This window comes from Punica granatum, chromosome 3, assembly GCF_007655135.1.
Source record: "Punica granatum isolate Tunisia-2019 chromosome 3, ASM765513v2, whole genome shotgun sequence".
Lineage (NCBI taxonomy): Eukaryota > Viridiplantae > Streptophyta > Magnoliopsida > Myrtales > Lythraceae > Punica > Punica granatum.
Genome location: NC_045129.1, coordinates 38,873,950 through 38,895,995, shown reverse-complemented (window position 1 = coordinate 38,895,995; position 22,046 = coordinate 38,873,950). Strand labels below are relative to the sequence as shown.

General features: G+C 35.2%; 1 protein-coding gene and 3 long non-coding RNA genes across 4 annotated transcripts; 1 reads left to right on the top strand and 3 right to left on the bottom strand.

Annotated features, from left to right (window-relative positions):
* Positions 1-3,739: 3,739 nt before the first annotated feature.
* On the bottom strand, positions 3,740-4,266 carry LOC116199696. Its single transcript, XR_004155585.1, has 2 exons — positions 4,167-4,266; positions 3,740-4,031 (listed from the first exon to the last, which is right to left on the bottom strand). It is a non-coding gene; the product is annotated as an uncharacterized LOC116199696 (long non-coding RNA).
* Positions 4,267-8,665: 4,399 nt separating this feature from the next.
* Positions 8,666-10,734, bottom strand: LOC116199701. Its single transcript, XR_004155591.1, has 3 exons — positions 10,025-10,734; positions 9,824-9,918; positions 8,666-9,663 (listed from the first exon to the last, which is right to left on the bottom strand). It is a non-coding gene; the product is annotated as an uncharacterized LOC116199701 (long non-coding RNA).
* Positions 10,735-14,870: 4,136 nt separating this feature from the next.
* Positions 14,871-16,822, top strand: LOC116199698. The gene is made up of 3 exons (XR_004155587.1): positions 14,871-15,043; positions 16,146-16,214; positions 16,341-16,822. It is a non-coding gene; the product is annotated as an uncharacterized LOC116199698 (long non-coding RNA).
* Positions 16,823-20,393: 3,571 nt separating this feature from the next.
* Positions 20,394-21,235, bottom strand: LOC116199694. Its single transcript, XM_031530161.1, has 2 exons — positions 20,879-21,235; positions 20,394-20,743 (listed from the first exon to the last, which is right to left on the bottom strand). The coding sequence occupies exons 1-2, from the start codon at positions 21,096-21,098 to the stop codon at positions 20,550-20,552; spliced, it is 414 nt and encodes a 137-aa protein (XP_031386021.1). The 5' UTR covers positions 21,099-21,235; the 3' UTR covers positions 20,394-20,549.
* Positions 21,236-22,046: the final 811 nt, after the last annotated feature.

Sequence of the window (22,046 nt, the reverse complement as noted above, 5' to 3'; positions counted from 1 at the left end):
ACTCCTCTCCAATCTCCAATTTAAAGTTGAATGGAGGTGAAAAGAATAATTAAAAGTTCGTCCATTAAATTTTTTTAAAATATAACTGATTTTTCCCATTCCTGTCCTTTCTCTCCACTCATTAGGTTATATCAAAACGAGATTAATTTTTACCCTCTCTTTCCCTCCCTTCCTTTCCCTTCCCTTTAATAAATCATATCCAAACAGAGTTAAGTCAAGAAGTATATATATATATTAAAAAAACAATAATAAAAAAATAAAGAACCGTGCCAATTGCCAATTAAGAGAAAGATCAAGTTTACAGGGTCTTTGAGAATTCTACTAATGAAGATATAACAAAAAAGAATTGGGCTTCGGCCCACACCAACAAAAAGGAATGGAAAAAAAAATACAAAATTAAAACTTTTAACTAAGATTTATTGGCTTTGCTGTGTTTCTACGCCGAGCTTTTCCATTTTTCTTACCCAAACATTAAAGTTTGTATGACTCGCAAATTTACGAAAACTAGTCTTCTTTCACCCATGTGTTGCACAATAGTTTTTCTATATAGATTTACTGAACTTTTTGCTTTAAATGTGATTTTAATTTTATTTTTACCTTGAGAATTTTTATGCTTTTCAAATTTTATTATGAATTCATTTTGAATAAAATAGTTTTTATAAAATGTGTAGGATTTAAGGTACATATAATTTATTGTTGTTTTATGCACATAAATAATTAATTTGTTATATACAATATAAATTTTATTTGTTATAATAAATTGTAAATGGTAGGAGTTTTGTATTGTGATATATAAATAATATATTGAACTTTGTACTTATAAGTTTTAGTTCATTTATATTAATCATACAGTTAACCTATTACTTGAAAATTAATTTTTTTATAAATAATATTTTTAAGATTGAGGTGCAAAAATACCTACCTAAATTAATTCAAGTAAAGTTTATGCAGAATCCAAAGTATAGATAATTGTAGTTGTAAGTGCATGAGATAATTAATTTGCCATAATATAACCTTTATTTTCAATAAGTAATTTCCTAACATAAAATTGAAATAGTAGGAGATTTATATTGCAATAATATAATAATATATTGAACTTTGTACTTATCAGTTTTAGTTTGTTTATAAATTGTACAGTTAATCTAGCAATTAAAATTAATTTTTTACAAAATTAATTTTCTAAAATGATGACAAAGATACCAGCATAAATTAATTCAAGTAAAATTTCTTTACTATTTTTGTTTTTAAATTTAATTTAATTTGATTTTGACATAGAAGGAAATATTAGATGTTGACTTTTTAAACCCCATTTTAATAAAAAAAAATTGGCCTCTCTATCCAGTTTATTTAATAGATATTGACCATTTTATCTCTATATCATTAAAAATTTACTTCTCTAACCATATTTATTGCAAGAAATACAACTATATATATATATGGATTAATTGCCTAAAAAAATACGACCTTTGCACTTTTTCTAAATATAGCATGGCCTTTGAAAAATAGCATAGAAAGGTACAACATTGGTATTTTTTCTTACATATAGCACAATCTTTGAAAAGTAGACAGAAATGCACGACCTTTGCACTTTTCTTTTCTTAAATATAGCATGACCTTTAAAAAATAACACATAAAAGCATGATCTTCATTTTTAACGTGCTAAAATCGCAATTAAACCTAAAAGTTGTGCCTTTCGGTGCTATTTTTAAAGGTCATATAGAAAAAAGTGCAAAAAACGTGTCTTTCTGTGCTTCTCTCAAACATAAATGCATGATCTTCATTTTTAACGTGCTAGAATCGCAATTAAACCTAAAAGTTGTGCCTTTCGGTGCTATTTTTAAAGGTCATATAGAAAAAAGTGCAAAAAACGTGTCTTTCTGTGCTTCTCTCAAAAGATCGTGCTATACTTAGGAAAAAATGCAAAGGCCGTGCCTTTCTTTGCTATTTTCTAACGATTATCCTATATTTAGGAAAAAGTGTAAATGTCGTACTTTTTTAAGTGATTAACCCTATATATAGCCTACCGAATTCACCCACATGTGTAACATCCCGAGTCTATCGTACGCTTATACTCATACATTTTCCCAATTTTTGCAATCAATACTGTATTTATTAATTGTTTGGGTAAATTGCACCGGTGGTCCAAAAAGTTTTACAAATATTTTAATATGGTGCAAAAAATTTTTTTTGCTACTTGATGGTACAAAATGTTTCAAAGTTGTTTTAGTATAGTACAAACCGTCATCTCGCCATTGACGCCGTCAAGCTGTCCTTTACAATACTGTAAATTTTGCACCATTATGTAACTTACGTAAAACATTTTGTACTATTAAATTACAAGTTCAAAATATTTTGCACCATCATGTAACGTGCCACAAAAATCGGTTTTGCACCATCAGTGTCGACTTGACGGCGTCAATGACGTGATGACGGTTTGTACTATACTAAAATAATTTTGAAACATTTTGTACCATCAAGTAACAAAAAAAATATACCATATTAAAATATTTGTAAAATATTTTGGACCATCGGTGCAATTTATCATATTATTTAGTTAATTAAATTATTCTTTTTTTTAGATGTTAACTTCCCAAAGTGCTTTCCATGTGTTATATTTCCATTCATTCTGTCCTTTCCACGTGGCCCATTCCATCCATTCCGCCGCCAATATTTTTGGGGTGTTTATTTATATCCGTTTGCTTTCATTAATTTATCATCTGAGTCATTTCATTCATCCCGGCCATAACAGAGAGGGAGAGTTTGAGCGGCCAAGAGAGAAAAAAAACTTAGAAAATAGAAAATGTTTGGTTTTACTACGTTGGATGTTTGGGGGACTTATCAAGGTGAGTAATATATTCTTAAACTAGTATTTTTAATCGTTATGTTAATATTTTTAGAACCGCATTGCAGCGGTCATGTTAGATGCGGGACCTCTTAGTTCCAGGTTGACGTTTTGTGCCACTACACCAATACCCTTTCCTTTGAAGAATTTGACCTTTATTAATGCATCTTAACTGATTCTGTTCATTCATAATTAACAAAATCGTCCTAATTCAAAATCTTCCTATATCCACCTAACAATCAATCTAAAAATTCTCATAATTCAAAAGATTGCCACTCACAATAGCTAGCCAGGTTGAAATGATTTCACACACGCTGTTGCACCGGCCGACGTCATAGAGACAAGCTGCCATTGAGGTTCCTGACATGACATTGAACTTCAGACTTCTTTTCATGACTTCCGTTTTATTATCAAGGGTAGGTTTGTAAGATGATAGATATGCTGCCAATATATCTATGCCCGGGGCTCTTACATCGGGCTGCGTAGCATATTGGTCGCAGCTATAATTTTGTACGATAACCACTGCGAGTTCTGGAAGTTGAATGGTTCCAGGAAATATATGTCATGTGTACTTTCATCATGTCAGGAATTTCAATGTTCGGCCTCGAGAAGAGAAGTAAGCAAACCACATGCGAAGCTGCACTTCAGTTGGCGCATGCAGTTTCACTGTGCATCTATGTAGTATTAATTCTTCTACAGAGCACGTCAGATTATTCGCAATTAATTTCCTGAGGGGATCTATGGATGCCGCCCCGTGGAAAATGCACATTGTGGGTCGGGATACCCAGAGTGAAGTGGGAGAGGCCTAGGCATTCCAACGTACTGAAAACCTGTATACATATATATGTACGTGTTGATAACGATGTGAAAGTCATTCAAGGAGATGAGGGCGCCGACTTTTGTCATTGAACACTCATCACATCCAACCAAGCCTCTAATTAAGGTGAAACTTATTTATTGATTCATTTGGTAACATGCATGATCTTTAGCTTTAGCTAGCCAATAATAGGGACCCTAACAACGACACTAGAGTTATCGACCCAGACCCAGACACGATCGCAGCAGTAGTTCATAATGACAGGGGTTCCCTCCTTGACTATGGGGGCCATCACCATTGGATTCTCCCGCTTTATTACAGCTAATGCCTTCTCCCCGCTTGTCCCATACAGCTCGGGCCGGCAATTCTTCCCTATCAAAATTTTAACTTGTTCCAACTGAATTGAATTGGACTGAAATAAATCGAAATCACAAGGAGGACAGCAAATACAAATTGTCACGATCACCCGACTTGCTACTTAAAATTAAATAGACCCAAAGAACTCACCATGAGGGCACTGGGTTGTACCAGGGATGCAGGGATTCATAGATACAACTCAACCTCAATTTGCTCGATGATAATGAAATGAATTTTGCGTATCCTTCAGATGTGAGCATGGATATATTTATAGTATGGGAAAAGATAATTGTTTCTTTATCAATGAAATGCATGTGAGTTATGACAAAAAAAAATGCATTTTAGTTCTTTCAAAAGGAAAAGATTAATAAAAAATTACTATGCGACATGAGAAAGTATCAATAAATTGTAATAAATGTGACAAATAAGTATCAATTCTCGAGTGATCGATATAAAATATTAATAATTTTTTGGAATAAGAATATAGAATGATACGGTGAACGCTGATCCAATACACGACAAAAAATATTGCACCATTTTACTAATTGTTAATAATTTTAAAAACTAATAAAATATTATTAATTGTTAAATTTTACACCCATGCACCATTTTCTTATAAACAGGCTAAAATAGCAATCCACTCCACCAACACCCCCTACTTTCCATGTGAAAGCAGTAAATATAAAAAGACCAAAGATGAATACCATCAAATATTTCAAACTTATATAAAAATACTTTGCATTTATTTCCCCATGAATCCCATTATTTTATTAGGATGAGGGGAAAATAAATTAATATCTAATTTTTGGCATTTCTATCACTATGTTTGGGTTTGGGGTAAAGCTGGGCAAAGGAAGGGAAGGGAAGGAAAAAATTCCCCTTATTTAGTTTTGAAATTTTAATGGAGGGGAAAGAAAATCAGGGGAAATTATTTACCTCGATTGCCCTCCAAACCCCAATTTGGGGTTGAATGGAGGTAAAAAGAATAATTAAAAATTCGTCCATTAATCTTTTTTTCATATATAACTGATTTTTCCCTTTCCTGTCCTTTGTCTCCACTTATTAGGTTATATCAAAACGAAATTAACCCCTCCCTTCTCCTTAGTGAATCATATCCAAAGAGTTAAGTCAAGGAGTAAAAAAAAAAAAGGAACCATGCCAATTGCCAATTAAGAGAAAGATCAAGTATAGTCTTTGAGAATTCTACTAATGAAGACATACAAAAAAGAATTGGGCTTCGGCCCACACCAACAAAAAAGAATGGAAAAAAAAATTTAGAACTTTTAACTAAGATTTACTGGCTTTGCTGTGTTACTAGGCTGAGCTTTTTCATTTTTATTACACAAACATTAAAGTCTGTATGACTCACAAATTTATGAAAACTAGTCTTCTTTTACCTGTCTATTGCTTGGTAGTTTTTCTACATTGATTAATTGAAACTTTTGCTTTAAATGTAATTATAATTTTATTTTTTCCTAGAGAATTTTTATGATTTTCAAATTTAATTAAATGAATAAAGAGTTTTTATAAACTGTGCAGGATCTAAAGTACATAATATTTATTTTTTTATGCACATAAATGATTAATTTGTTATATACAATATAAATTTTATTTGCTATAGTAAATTTAAAATGATAGGAGTTGCATTGCAATATATTAATTATATATTGAACTTTGTATTTATAAGTTTTAATTCATTTATATAAATCGTACAGTTAACCTATTACTTGGAAATTAATTTTTTACAAATAATATTTTCAAGATTGAGGGGCAAAATACTTATCTAGATTAATTCAAGTAAAGTTTATGTAGAATTCAAAGTACAAATAATTGTAGTTTTATGCACATAAAATAATTAATTTTCCATATATAATATAAACTTTATTTTCAATAATTAATTTCCTAATATAAATTTGATATAGTAGGAGATTTGTATTGCAATAATCTAATAATATATTATTAGATTAAACTTTGTACTTATAAGTTTTAATTTCTATATTGATTGTGCAGTTAACATTGCAATTAAAATTTTTTTTTACAAAATAAATTTTCTAAAATGAGAACAAAGATACCTACACAAATTAAATTCAATTAAATTTTCTTTACTAATGTTGTTTCTAAATTAAATTTAATTTGATTTTGACATAGAAGGAAATATTATTTAGAATATTGACTTTTTAAACCCTATTTTAATTTAAAAAGGCCTTTCTACCCCGTTTCTTTAATAGATATTTACCTTTTTACCCCTATATTATTAAAAATGTATTTCTCCAACCCTATTTATTGCAAGGAATACAATTTTATATATATGGGTTAATCACCTAGAAGTCCTTTGTACTTTTTCCTAAATATAGTATGATATCTGAAAAATAGCATAGAAATGCACAATCTTTGCATTTTTTTCTAAATATAGCACGACCTTTAGAGAGTAGCACATAAATGCATGACATTTATATTTTTTTTCTGAATATAGCACGACCTTTAAAAAATAGCACAAAAATACATGACTTTCAGGCACAATCTTCGTTTTCAACGTGCTAAAATCGGAGCTAAACCTAAAAGTCGTATCTTTCGGTGCTATTCTTTAAAGGTCGTGTTATATTTAGGAAAAAGTGCAAAAGTCATCCCTTTCTGTACTACTCTCAAAAGGTCGTGCTATACTTAGAAAAAAAATGCAAAGATTATGCCTTTCTTTGCTATTTGTTAAGGATCGTCATATATTTTAGAAAAAATGCAAAGGTCGTACTTTCCTTGGTGATTACTATAGATAGATTACTCAAGAGTCTACCGAATTCACCCCACATGTGTAACATCCCGAGCCTATCGTCCGCTTATACACTTAACATTTTCCCAATTTTTGTTTTTTATACTAGATTTATTAATTGTTTAGTTAATTTAATTATTCTTTTTTTCAGAGGATAAACTTCCCAAAGTGCTTTCCATGTGTTATATTTCCTTTCCTTTCAACGCGGCCCATTCCATTTCATCCATTCCACCGCCAATATTTTTGGGGAGTTTATTTATATCCGTTTGCTTTCATTCATTTATCATCTGATTCATTTCATTCATCCCGGCCAAAACAAGGAGAATGAGAGTTTGAGCGGCCGAGAGAGAAAAATCGAGGGAAAATATGTGAGAAAAAAAAATCCTAGAAAATGGAAAATGTTTGGTTTAGGAAGTTTGATGTTCAGGGAACTTATCAAGGTGAGTAATCTATTCTTGAACTAATACTTTTTATCGATATCTTAATATTTTTAAAACCACATCGTCATGGTAATGTAAGACTATTGTTAGTGTCAAGATCTTGAACGTATTTTTATATGATCGATTACGATATTTGGAAAGGATAGAGTGATATTTTGAGATGTGAACTAAGATTGATGGAAATCGGTTTCTTGTGGCGCCGTGACTCAGTTGTAAACTGAGTAGTAGGAAAGGACTGCCTAGAGCAGAGAGGCCATCAATCTGGAACCGTCACTGCGGTTGGGAGCTAAGAAGGGGCACATGGATGTCTTGAGTTCTAGAGGTCTTGATGATATTTTTATGATATTACTAATCCTGTGCTATGATCCAGGTAGGTTAGATTGCGGTTATTCACTGAGTGTCAAGCTCACCCCCAAATATATTCTCTTATTTATTTTACAGGTTGAAAACGGCAGTGGGTCGTAACATTTTATGGTATTTTCAATCGATCGATTGAGATTGCAATTTTCGAAATACTTCCTTATATATAAGGAAATTCATTTGTATTTATCGATTTTTATCGTCTAACATTTTTCAGGTTTTACAATATGTCAAATCTACTCCCACTCTAGCCGGTTCCATTTTATGCTTGGTAAAATCATATCTCCCATAATTCGCTGTAGGTTCACCAAAAGCAGCAACCGACAGCGCTATCAAGCTAGGATTTTTTGGGAGGTTTTGATACCGCAGATATTGTGAGTCCGAAAGGGATATTCCGGGATTATTTCGGGGGCAGAACCTTATGCATATTCTTGGGGGGGAAAAAGAAATGAAAACTGGCATTTCGAACAATGTTCTTTAAGATAATATATCTGGAAACAAAGCTGCGTATGGATGGAAGGAAAACTGGTTATGGATGGAAGGACATCTGTCTACTGAAATCAGCAGTTGTTCGAGTACAAATCCAGCCAGTCTGAAATCCATGCTCTTGCAACTCCTAAGTATGTGCAAGAATCGACCAAACGGTTGGGGTGCTGGCTTATTCAATTTGGATCTCATATCTGATGCGAACCTCGACGAACCTGCCGCGAGACCCAACGGCAATAGAATGAGATCAAACCCGGGATCGTCCAATGAAGGTTTCAAGGATAGGAAATATTGACTCGATGACTATAAAGAGCCACAAACCAATATTATAAACAGAATATTGACCCGATAGCTATAAAGAGTTAGAAACCAATATTATAAATGTCGGGAATCACAGGTTATCACACTTGCAATATCTGCAAAGTTGATGAGCAATAGCTCGGAGAAAATGAAAACTGATATATCTTCTCTAGAGAGGTAACTTGCCTAATTATAGAGAGATACTGGCTGATAACCTAATTGGGCTAATGGACTGAGCTAAAATAAATCCTAAGTGTAATAAGTCCAAAAATGAAATAGGCCCAAGTAATTGAAAAATAACTAAATTCAGCCCTTTGAATTGGATTATTTTCTAAATAGATTTCTTGGATATGAATGGTCGTGGCTTCTTGTTCCATATGCAGCCCGCCCAAGAGCTTGACTTCTCCTCCATAGACATGCAATAACAGCCTTTGCATGGCTTGTTGGATTCACTTGGCTCGTGCTCTTGTAATTGTTTTAGTTGGCACATGTTTATCCCAAAGTTCGCCTTCATGCTCGACCCTGTCATCCTGAGATTCTTCCTCATGCCCCTGCAAAGGGTTCTCTAGCTAGATTATATCAAGATCCCTGCCCATGCAAAGTGGGAAAGCACGTACACTATTTAATTGTATAGTTCTGTCTCAAATACAATCGAAACTTGAAGTCCATAACCAATATACACGATGACCAGACAATTATTCTGGACTCTCTTGTTCAGTATACACGATGACCAGACTTCTCACATGGCGAACGCCATTGGACCAAACGGCCTCATTAGACAACAGGGCGCCATATTGCAAACCACTCGCTGAAATCCCAATGGTGAAAGACCTCTTCTTGAAAACGGACCCGAAGGAAATGACCTCTGGGACCACAGTGATGTTAATGTTTGGGGAGATGTCAACTTTGGCCTTGTAGGTTGAGTTCGGAGGCCCTACATTGGTGACAGTCCTGTTGATGGCCAACTCGAAGGGCTTGAGGATCTCTGCAGTACACCATCGAGAAATAACTCTTGTCTATATATGACAAAAGGAAAAATGATTAAATGACGTGAGAAAATGTTCATGAATTCAGGCACTTGTGGAATTGTGGTAGGATAGGAGTTTTTCAAAGCTGGAGTCGTTCAGGGCCATAGAGGGAAGTGGATAAGCAGAAGCATCGTCACGATCTGCGCCCTTTAGGATTGTCTCCTGAGCACCAAATGCTGCAGCCTCGAAAAGTCCATCAAGCACCCCTATCGTAGATCATGATTTTCCCAGCCACTTTCTGCATTTCTAGACAGCCCTCATAGCAGGCTCTGCAAATGAAATAATATAGATGTTAGTTCTGAATGGACTTTGTCCCAATGATTGATTTTCCAATAAGAACCACACGTTATTTCTTCTCTTCATCTTATTGTTGCAGTCACAAATCGATGGAAAAGGAGAACAATTTATTTATGGGGTAGCAAGACCTACCTAGCAGAGGTGTCGCCACAAGAGATCGAAACCTGCTTCCCGAACAGGAGAGGAGAATAATTGGGAGCTGATGGAAATGAATTTATTGCTACGCCCTGTTTAAACAGAAACGAGTATCAAGAAATCAGACAGTGAGAAACCAGAATTTCGACCTATAAGAAGAGTAAAACGAATCTATGATCAGTATCAACATATCCGAACCAGATGCGTTGTTGCAGAAAGCTGTTCCGATGTTGCATTTCCTTTCACAAAAATCTAAGTCGTGAGACGTTTGTAGAGTGAAAACATATAGTCTTAACCGTCCCGTTCCCCAGGACAAGCTTGGTGATGAACAGCCGATCTGGTCCTAGCCGCCACAGTCAGGATCCAAGGGGTGACAATGCTCACTATTTCCGCAGAGGGCCCAGAATTTCCTGCAGATTGAGTCACCAAGATACCCTTTGATGTCGCATGGAAAGCTCCTATCGCGACAGGATCTTTGTTAAAAGAAGAAGGCGCCCCATCGCCCAGTGAAAGAGTGATGATATCCACTCCATCTGCGACTGCATCATCGAAAGCTGCCAAAATTCCATCTCCTTCGCAAACCCCATGAATTGCATACCTTGTAAATGGCGATCCTGGAGGACTGTACCCCCCCCCTCGAGCTGTTCCATTAGCTATTCTGAAAAAGCTGGCCCCTTCCACCGAATTGCCGGCAACAGTTGAGGCTGTGTGTGTCCCATGTCCTTCACCGTCGAAGGCAGAATCCTCGCCAGATACATAATATCATGCTCTGATGAGCTTGCTGTGCATGGAAAAATCAGAAATCAGGAAATTAAATTGTGAGACTCATGTAAGAATGCGCGGGTGCAGGGTCAGGCTTAATAAAAACCAATCGAGAGGAAACAAATTTCGTTGCCCTTTCGGCCAGATTGGTTGGATCTTGTTGAGATACATATTTATAAGTATTCGTATGATTAATTGTATGATTAATTGTTGCAAGTGAAGTTGGATCCACCCTTACAGGAGCCCTTCCACTTGCGAGGAGGGGGACCAAAGCCCTTGTCACCGAATGATTCGGACTCGGGATAAGCGCTGGAGTCTAAAACTGCAATGATTATGTTGCCCTCTATGGAGGGCATCCCTTTTGCTGTCTTGGACAATCCGATGAAATCCCATGATTTTGTGGTCTGCACGTAGAAAGTTTGGCTAGGAAACACTGAGAATACTTCGTCCTTGCCTGAAATTGATTAACACAATCCACAGAAACATATGTATCACATTCACGGCAAACGATGCAATCATATGCTCACATAACATCTCATATACGTTACAGATAAGAACGAATACTTACTAGCTAGGTTCTGTGCCTCTTTTTCAGTGAGCGTAGTAGCAAAACCATTAAAACTACTTTTGTAGCTTCTGATGAGTGAAGCGGAAACGGACCTGCGAGACATGACCATTCAAGCGGATGAAAACCGAGGAAAACAGAGGATATTAATAGCTAGGAAAAGAGAAATGTGGCCTAGGAAAATATATGTTTTCCTGGGAGCTAATTAAAGATCTTTACCTCCGATCCTTAACAACTTGTTGCAGCAAACCGAGATGCTGAGAAGTGGGGGAATATGTTTCAGTTGGATTAAGAGAACTGAGGTAAACTATGTAGACCTGCCGAGATTAAATCACACAAAAAGCAGACAATGAACACGAACTTAGTTGCAGTACATCGTTTGTAAAGGTCTCGGAATAATCAAATTTTGTGCTCATCATCGTATCATGAACACGAGGGGTTGGTCCAGGGGTGCTCCCCTTCCTGTCTTCATCCTTGGAAAGGCATATTACCTGGTCGATCAAGAGGAACATGACAGACAGAATGCCGAAATGCTGGAAAAGTGCATCTTTGGCGGCCATCTTTTTCCTGATGACTTGCCTGGTCTCCCTCCTGATAGAGAGATTGAATTTACTATAGAGTTTGAGCCCGGTACTGCCCGATTTCTCGCGCACCGTATCGTATGGCCCCATCAGAACTCAAGGAATTGAAAGTCTAGCTGCAAGAATTATTAGAAAACGGATTTATCAAGCCTAGTGTATCTCCTTGGGGTGCTCCAATTTTATTTGTGAAGAAAAAGGATGGTTCGCTCAGATTGTGTATAGATTATCGACAGTTGAATCGGGTCACAGTGTGCAATAAATATCATTTACCCCGGATAGATGACTTGTTTGATCAGCTCCGAGGTGCCACTGTCTTCTCGAAGATTGACCTTAGATCGGGGTACCACCAACTGAAAATGAAGGATCCTGATGTGCCCAAGATTGCATTTCGCACTCGGTATGGACATTATGAATTTCTTGTGATGCCTTTTGGGTTATCAAATGCTCCTGCGGCTTTTGTCGATTTAATGAATAGAGTCTTCTAGTCATATCTTGATCAATTTGTGGTAGTGTTTATCAATGATATATTGATATACTTGAGAAACGAGGATGAGCATGAAGAACATCTCCGAGTTGTGTTGCAGATTTTGAGGGAGAGAAAGCTTTATGCCAAGTTTAGTAAATGTGAGTTTTGGCTAGATCAGGTGGGATTCCTCAGGCATGTGATTTCAGGTGATGGTGGATCAATGGATCCTACGAAGATTGAAGCTATTTTGAATTGGAGTCGTCCTACAGGTGTAACAGAGTTGAGAAGTTTTCTAGAATTAGTTGGTTATTATCGAAGATTTGTGGAAGGATTTTCCCTTATTGCTACTCCTCTGACTCGGTTAACGCGGAAGAGTGTGAAGTTTGAGCGGACATATGAGTGTGAGCAGAGTTTCCAAGAGTTGAAGAAAAGGTTGACTACTGCCCCAGTGCTTATTATTCCGTCTATTGATGAGGGGTTTGTGACCTATAGTGATGCATCCCATCAAGGTTTAGGCTGTGTCTTAATGCAAAACGAAAAAGTGGTGGCTTATGCATCTCGGCAATTAAGGAACCATGAGAAGAATTATCCAACACACGATCTTGAATTGGCAGCAGTAGTGTTTGCTCTCAAACTCTAGAGACATTACCTATATGGAGCGAGATGTCAGATTTATACGGACCATAAGAGTTTGGAATATTTGTTTACTCAGAAAGAACTCAACTTAAGATAGAGGAGATGGATGGAATTAATTAAAGACTACGATTGCATGATCAACTATCATCCAGGCAAGGCAAATGTCATGGCACACGCGTTGAGTCGGAAATCATCAGTAAGATTAGCAAGTATATGGAGTGTTCACGACACACTTATTAACGAGTTTAGGTCATTGGAAGTTAAGCTAGAGACGACTGGATTTGGAGCATTGATGGCTATCTATGATGTGAAACCAGTGCTAATTGATTGAATTCGAGAAGCGCAACAAGTAGATCCATTTTTTGGTGGAGATGAAAAACAAAATAAAGGAAGGCAAGAAATTTGAATTTCTCTTGAAAGAGGATGACACACTTATGTTCGAGAATCGAATATGTGTACCTGACGACATTGAGTTAAAGAGGGAAATTCTTACACAAGCCCATAGCTCACCATATGCGGTGCCCCCCAGGAAGTAACAAGATGTACTATAATTTGAAGGGGAGCTATTGGTGGAATAACATGAAAAATGATGTAACTGAATTTGTTCCGAAGTGTTTGGTGTGCCAATAGGTTAAAGAAGAACATCAACACCCATCTGGATTATTACAACCTCTTCCGGTTCTTGAGTGGAAATGGGAAAAGATCACCATGGATTTTGTTTCAGGACTTCCTCGAACACGAAGGGGGCATGACTCTATATGGGTGATAGTTGACAGACAGACTAAATCTGCTCATTTTCTACCAGTTAAAACGACATTTGGTGCTGATCAATTGGCACAATTGTCCATTAAAGGGATTGTGAGATTGCATGGTGTGCCGGTATCTATAGTATCAGACAGAGGCTCTTATTTTACTTCCAAGTATTGGAATAGTTTTGTTACTGCTATAGGTACGAAGCTCAATTTGACCACTGCTTTTCATCCTGAATCAGATGGGCAGAGCGAAAGGACCATTCAGACATTGGAGGATATGTTAAGAGCGTGCATTATAAAATTTCAGGCAGTTGGGATGACTATTTACCTCTAATGGAATTCGCCTATAATAATAGTTACCAATCTAGTATCAGAATGGCTCCTTACGAGCCGCTTTATGGTCGGGCTTGTCGAACACCTTTGTGTTGGCATGAGGTTGGAGAGAGGCAATTAACTGGACCGGAAATAGTTGACTTAATAGCTGAAAAGGTCAAGGTTATTAGAGAAAGATTAAAGACTGCTCAAGGGCGACAAAAGAACTATGCGAACAAACGAAGAAATGACCTCGAGTTTCAGGAAGGGGATCGAGTTTTCTTAAAAGTATCACCATGGGAGGGTATTATGAGATTTGGCAAGAAAGGGAAGCTTAGTCCCAGATATATCGAGCCATACGAGATTCTGGAGCGCATTAGGAATGTGGCATATCGGTTAGCTTTACCCCCTGAGCTATCCCGTATTCATAATGTATTTCATGTGTCAATGTTGCGTAAGTATATGCCAGACCCATCCCATATTCTGAGTTATCAACCGGTGGAGTTGAATGAGGACTTGACATACGAGGAAGAGCCAGTAGAGATCTTAGATAAGAAAGAGCAGATTCTCCGAACTAAGAGAATCCAATTAGTGAAAGCGTTGTGGAGAAGTCATTCGAGAGAAGAGGCCACCTGGGAACCCGAGGATTCTATGAGAGTTAAATATCCATATCTTTTTCCGATATCAGGTAAATAATTTCGATGATGAAATTCTATTAGTGGGGGAGATTGTGAGATCAATCAACCGAACATATATAAATATATATATATATATACATACAACATATACACAGGCATGCTTACGTAATACACATGTATATTATATACTATAGTTTATGTGGCTGGGATTTTAATTTATAAAAAAAATAGAAAGAGAGATAGAAGAAAAGAGAAAACTGTAGAAAGGACCCACGTGGTCTTCATTCTTGCCCCAACGATTCCACCGCCATTGACTTCTTCTTTTCTTTTCTTTTTGTTTCTTTTGTTGCTCTGTTTCCTGCTGGTATGGTCGAAGAAGAAAACATAGAGAGAGAGAGAACAAAGGAAGAACAACGACAGAGAGAGGGAGAACTATTGAGCTAGGAAGTCATCTCATAAGGAAGGTTTAATCTTGCATTTTTGGTTGGATATTGACAAAGTTTGGGTATGTATAGCTGAAATTTTTCTCTCCAGTTTGGTTATGTCTTCAATTCATTTAGCGTTAACTGTTTCTTTAAAATTTGGAAGTAGAAATTTGTTTTGAGTGGTAAGTTGAATAAATTGGATTGATAGTTCGATTTAGCATTTTAGGAGCTGAATTCTATCGAGGCATTAAGCCTGTTGTTGCTGTTTTGCTTAAGTGTTTTATAATTATTTCAGTAAGTTGAAATCTGGAATTGTATTCATGAAGTAATTAAGAACACTTATCAATTGCTTAGAGTTGTTGGTATTAGTTTTATTTCCTATTAGATTCACTTAATTACCCTGTCACTAGCTGAAATCAATTAGCTAAAATGAAGAATTATACAATGAAATGTTTTAAGGTAGTTTGAGTATAGAATTTATTCATGAAGAAAGGGAGAGTATTATTGGTGACAAGTGAGATGAAATGAGTTTTGTTGTGAATTCCATGGCGATGAGTTGAATGTGCCCTGTTTCTGGTGATTTTAAACAACTGATATGTGAGATGGTAATGTGGGGTTAATGACATGACTGAGATTAATATTTTTTCTTTCAGATTTTGGCCGTAATGCTGGTCCTTGTATACAATGATTTACATAATGGTCTAGAGCTCTTAGCATTTTTCTCTCAATTGGTTGAGATTATGGGGTTGTCGGTTGATTATTACCCAAGCATGGAAACTACTTTTTCGAGTCTTTAAGTTATAGATTTATTGTCACTATTTGAGTAGCCTATAATCGATTTATTTTTCATCAAATTACTTCAATTATTTTCAAGATAAATGGTAAGATATAAACTTGCTTAAAGGAAGAGATGGGTTCGTAAATTCATTAGGCAAGATTGACGGACGCTTAGAGTTATCGATGTTGGTTTTATTTCCTATCACCTCTTGTAAAATAATTTATTTGAAATTTCATTTATAATGAGAGGGGTTACTTCATAATTGATGTTATGAAGTTGATGTGGATGATCTTCACTGAGTTGAAGTTCATCATGAAAATTTCATGGATAGATTAAGTTGGAAATATATATGCATATATATATATATATACACTTGATTTTCTAACCATGTTTATTATTTATAGGGGCTGAGGAGACCGAGACTATACACCCGGAAAACTCAGCTCATCGAGTTATCTTTTTGAGGGGTCTTTGTGAGTACTTTCTTCCATCGTAAAATGATAGTAAATATTTATACGTATTGCTATAGTGGCTAAATGATTGTGGAATATAACCTGATATGTTTGTTGAGCATGCTTGTGATTGTTGCTTGATTATAGCCATGGGACCGCTGGACTCGACGGAATATAAATTGGGGCATGATCAGCCGCTAAACCCGGCGGAATATTAATATGGGCCAGATCGACTGTTGGACCCGGCGAAATAGAAAAAGAGGTCCGATCGGCCGCTGGACCGGTAGAATAGAAATTGGGGTCAACTCTTACTGCCAGAGGTTAATAGACAACCCCCGCTTATGAGATATGTTATGAGGAGATGCGGGTAATTTATCGAGATATGTGGGGTCACGGTACCATCATAACTTTGTCGCAAGGAAATGTGACCCTATGACTATATTGTTGTTACTTGAGATTGTTGTCGAGGTGTTGTGTGAAAGGAATGTGTTGGAATTGGATTCAATGTTGTGGCAGAATATATATATATATATATATACGTGTATGTATGATTGATTGTTTGTGAATTGTACTAGTATAGTAACTCATTTTACCTTAGAATGTAGTACTCACTGAGATGTAGCTCACAGCCCTGCACATATTTTTTTTTTCCAGATGAGCTAGGAGCTAGACTAACCACATAATATCTTTTTGGATAATGGGGATCAGCGCGAAGGATCTTTTTGCAGTAGGGCCTACTCCTAGTATAAGTAGTAAGTTCTTGTAGAATGTTATGATTTAGTTACGACCTGAAATTTTTCTTTAATTGGGTTAGTGATGTGGTTGAGGAAAAAAAAATGCTCTTGAGATGTATCTGTTTATTAGAACCTGCTGAATTAGTCATTTGTTTTTGGAAAATGTGGAAAGCAGGTTTCATATAAAATAGTTTATGTGATATATGATATTGAGGGAATACTAAGGAAACTCTGCTAAATTTTTGAGTTGTGACATTTTTGGTATCAAAGCAAAAATGCACATCAATTATTCCAAAAAGACAGTTTAATAAAAAAATTACTATGCGACGTGAGAAAGTATCAATAAATTGTAATAAATGTGATGAAATGGTTAATAAAAAAATTACTATGTGACATGAGAAAGTATCAATAGATTGTAATAAATGTGATGAATAAGTAGTAATCCTCGAGTGATCAACATAACATATTAATAATTTTTGGAATAAGAAAATAGAATGGTGCGGTGAATGTGGATCGAATACACGACAGAAAATATTGCACCATTTTATTAATTGTTAATAATTTTTAAATTAATAAAATATTATTAATTGTTAAGTTTTACACCCATGCACCATTTTCTTATAAACAGGCTAAAATAGCAGTCCACTCCCCCCTTACTTTCCATGTGAAAGCAGTAAATATAAAAACACCGAACACGAATGCCATCTAATATTTCAAACTTATAAGGGCAAATTACACAAAAAAAATTTAAGTTTTGTAAAATGTCTCAATTTTGTCCTAAATTTTGTTTTGTAAAAAAAACAAACCATAAGTTTTCTAAATTGTCTCAAAAATGACTTCTGTTATAAATTCCGTCAATTTTGCATACGTGGACTGTTAACTTCAGACATAAATTAATAAAGAAAGAAGATAGGTTAAATAAAAAAAATTCAAATTTTCAAAAAAATCTCGATTTCATCATAAATTTGGTTTGTAATGAAAAAAACCATATGTTTTTTCTCATAAAGTCGGCCCTGGCTAGCATCTTCTCTCATGGACCATTTCTGAGAAATTTTTAAAATATGTATTTTTTAAATTACATATCAAAATATGGAACAAAACCGAGATTTTTTTGAAAACTTAGGTTTTTTTAAAAGAAAAGAGAAGATGATCAGATGATGTGTAAGTTTTGTGGGTCCCGTAAAGTCCACATAGGCAAATAGATAGCAAACTTAACAGAATAGTAACGAGAGGTCAAATCTGAGATGATTCTCAAAACATTTGGTTTTTTGTTACAAAATAAAATTTATGACAAAACTAAAATATTTTACAAAATTTAGAATTTTTTGTGTAATTTGCCCAACTTATAAATATATTTTGCATTTATTTCCCCATCAATACCATTATTTTATTAGGATGAGGGGAAATAAATTAATACCTAACTTTTGGCATTTCTATCATTATCATACTAAAATTATTTATTTATTTATTATTGTTATTATTGGTTGAGTCCATGCGTTGCACGGATAATGAAGCAAGGTAATTATGATTCATTTTTTATAATTAAAAATCATAAATTTGTTATCAATCAAAATATATTATTTTATATATGACTAAATCTAATTTAAAAAATAATAATTTGAAAAATAAGGTAAGAAGAAAATAAACTGCAAAGATTCAAATCAAATCTCCACAAGACCAAGTGACTAATTTTCTCTAAATAAGATCTTTTGAAATACGAAAAATCAAGTATATTAGTATAAAATTCAATCAAAATCCACCACCGATAAAATCAACCATGTTAGCTTTGTTTTTTTTTTTTTTCTAAAAAAAGCCTTGAAAAGCTAGAAAACAACAATCAGTCTCACAAAATTATAAAATCAGCTATATTCGTTCAAGTATAAAAAGAATTCATTTTCTAAAAGAATCTCAAATAACCGAGAAAATAACTACATGTCCCAAAAAATATAGTGCCAAGAGTTTCAAATCATCTTGCAGTTACATTTTCTTAGAAACAGGCTAAAATAACAATAACTCCCCCCCTTAGCTTTCCACGTGAAAGTAATAAACTAATAGAATAATAAGGTTCAGAGTTGTGAGATAGAATAGCATTTTTTGCTGCCACCTCTTGAAGTTCAACCCATTGAACTTCTCGGGCTTCTCGACATGGTTCACAGGAACCATTGAGGGAGCAGCCACATTTTGGCTAACCAAATGGTTAGGCAACATAGGAGCAGGGCTGGAGCCAGTAGCCTGGCTTCCGTTGGTCGCATCCCCATTGTTACCCGATGTCATTCGAATCGTTCAAAATAGAAAGATCTGTTTCAAGATTGTAAAATAATTTGCCGTAATAAGTAACAAAATTGAACGATAATTCGAATAGCATGTTGGATAAATAGAATGCTAAAAAATTAAATGAATTTCACTAGTATAAGAATTTGGAAATGCAAAACCAATACAAAGACGAAACCGAAAGATCGGAAGACACGAGAAAGCCGAGTCATGTGTTTCACACAAACCCCTTGAAATGGATTCGTCCCCTCAAGGCATGCTCTAGGTCGCGTGAGCGTCTGTTTCCCGGGATAAAATGGAATCGAGTGCAGCTAGCAACACGAGCTATCCGCACACTAGAGAACCAGAAAACGAAGTTGAACACTCTCACTTAACTGTGCAATCTTCTTCTTTTCAAAAAAATGAGGGGAATTTACAATTTATAGACAATCAATCAATGAATAGATGCTATTGATGATGGTTGTAGAATTTGATGATATCCTTTCAATTCCTTGCAATTAATGGTGCCATTCAATTCATCACAATTGATGGTGTCCTTTCAATTTCAAGGATTGATGATGTCCTTTATAATTCCACAAACCATCATTCAATACATTCATTCCATTAATGAGAAACAATTTCTCATTCACCAATCCATAATTTTCACATTGAACTCCAGACTTCTATACATGACTTCCGTTTTTATTATCAAGGGCAGGTTTGTAAGATGATAGATATGCTGCCAATATATCTATGCCCGGGGCTCTTACATCGGGCTGCGCAGCATATTGGTCGTAGGTATAATTTTGTACGATAACCACTGCGAGTTCTGGAAGTTGAATGGTTCCAGGAAATATATGTCATGTGTACTTTCATCATGTCAGGAATTTCAATGTTCGGCCCCGCGAAGAGAAGTAAGCGAACTACATGCGAAGCTGCACTTCACTTGGCGCATGCAGTTTCACTGTGCATGTACGCAGTATTAATTCTTCTACAGAGCATGTCAGATTATTCGCAATTAATTTCCTTAGGGGATCTATGGATGCCGGCCCATGGAAAATGCACATTGTGGGTCGGGATACCCAGAGTGAAGTGGGAGAGGCCTAGGCATTCCAATGTACTGAAAACCTATATACATATATATGTACATGTTGATAACAATGTGAAAGTGATTCAAGTAGATGAGGACGCCGACTTTTGTCATTGAATTCTCATAGATTAACGGAGGCCAGTTTTAATTAGGATTCATTTCAGCCGGATTGTAATATATGATTTTTCCTCAAAGAACACTCATCACATTCAACCAAGCCTCTAATTAAGGTGCAACTTATTTATTGATTGATTTGGCAACATGCATGATCTTTAGCTTTAGCTAGCCAATAGTAGGGACCCTATCAACGACACCAGAGTCATCGACCCAGACCCAGACGCGATCGCAGCAGTAGTTCAAAATGACAGCGGTTCCCTTCTTGACTATGAAGGCCTGCACCATTGGATTCTCTCGCTTTATTACAGCTAATGCCTTCTCCCCGCTTGTCCCATACAGCTCGGGCCAGCAATTCTTCCCTATCAAAATTTTATCTTGTTACAACTGAATTGAATTGGACTGAAATAAATCGAAATCACAAGGAGGACAGCAAATACGACTTGTCACGATCACCCAACTTGCTTTTTAAAATTAAATAGACCCAAATAACTCACCATGAGGACATTCGGTTCTACCAGGGATGCAGGGTTGAATGTCGGGTCCAATGCTACATTGATCGACATCCTGGGAGCTGTATACTATGCTATTGATTGACAGAAACATGACGGCGAGAATGCAGGAAACACGAAAGATTCTATCCTTGGCCATCTCGGATTTTCGTGCTCCTACTGACGGGACACTGAAAGTGATGATATATACTGCGGTGAAGACCATTGAATTTCTTTCCTGACCAGAAGACTAATCAATTGAATAGATTACAATGCACAAATTATGGAATATATAAGCTGCATCTATTTAATTAGAGCTCAATGTTCAATGCATGCGGATCAATTTTTTGCTTATCAAAATGCACCAGATTGTTAAGTTGGCCAAATTGGAAATAGAAATTTATAAACCTTTTTTGAAATTTAATATAACGAAATTTAGTACAAGTTAATGCCAGATTGCTATTTTAGGGATAAGTACCAAATGAGGCCAAAACATTTGTTGTAATTTAATGTAAGAAAATTTCGTATAAGGTAATTCCAGCTTTATATTTTAGGGATAAGTACCAAATGAGGCCAAAACATTTGTTGTAATTTAATGTAAGAAAATTTCGTATAAGGTAATTCCAGCTTTATATTTTAGGGAAAAGTACCAAATGAGGCCAAAACATTTGTTGTAATTTAATGTAAGAAAATTTCGTATAAGGTAATTCCAGCTTTATATTTTAGGGATAAGTACCAAATTGAGGCCAAAACGTATGATATATTTTCTCATTAAGGCCATTTATTTATATATAAACTATATGAATACATGCGTGTTGCTGGGGAACATACAAATAAAACTTTTAATTATTTTAGTAAAAAAATATGTTATAAATATATATAAGAATTAAAAATTTATTGGAAAAATTGAGATATAAGAAATTATAAGAGAAGATGGCGAAATAAATAAAACAATCTATACGTGTATCTTTTCTAGATCCTAATCTTCTAACATATGATAGATCATTATAACATCTTAAAATCTGTTATGCCATAGATAAACTAAAAAAATGTAAATATGTAAAAAAAGAAATTGAATTAAAATATGTGAGTCAAATATATTAATTGAATAAAAATAATAAACTCAGAATCTGATGAAGCCATTTTGAAATGACCAATGTAATTAAAATCGGTG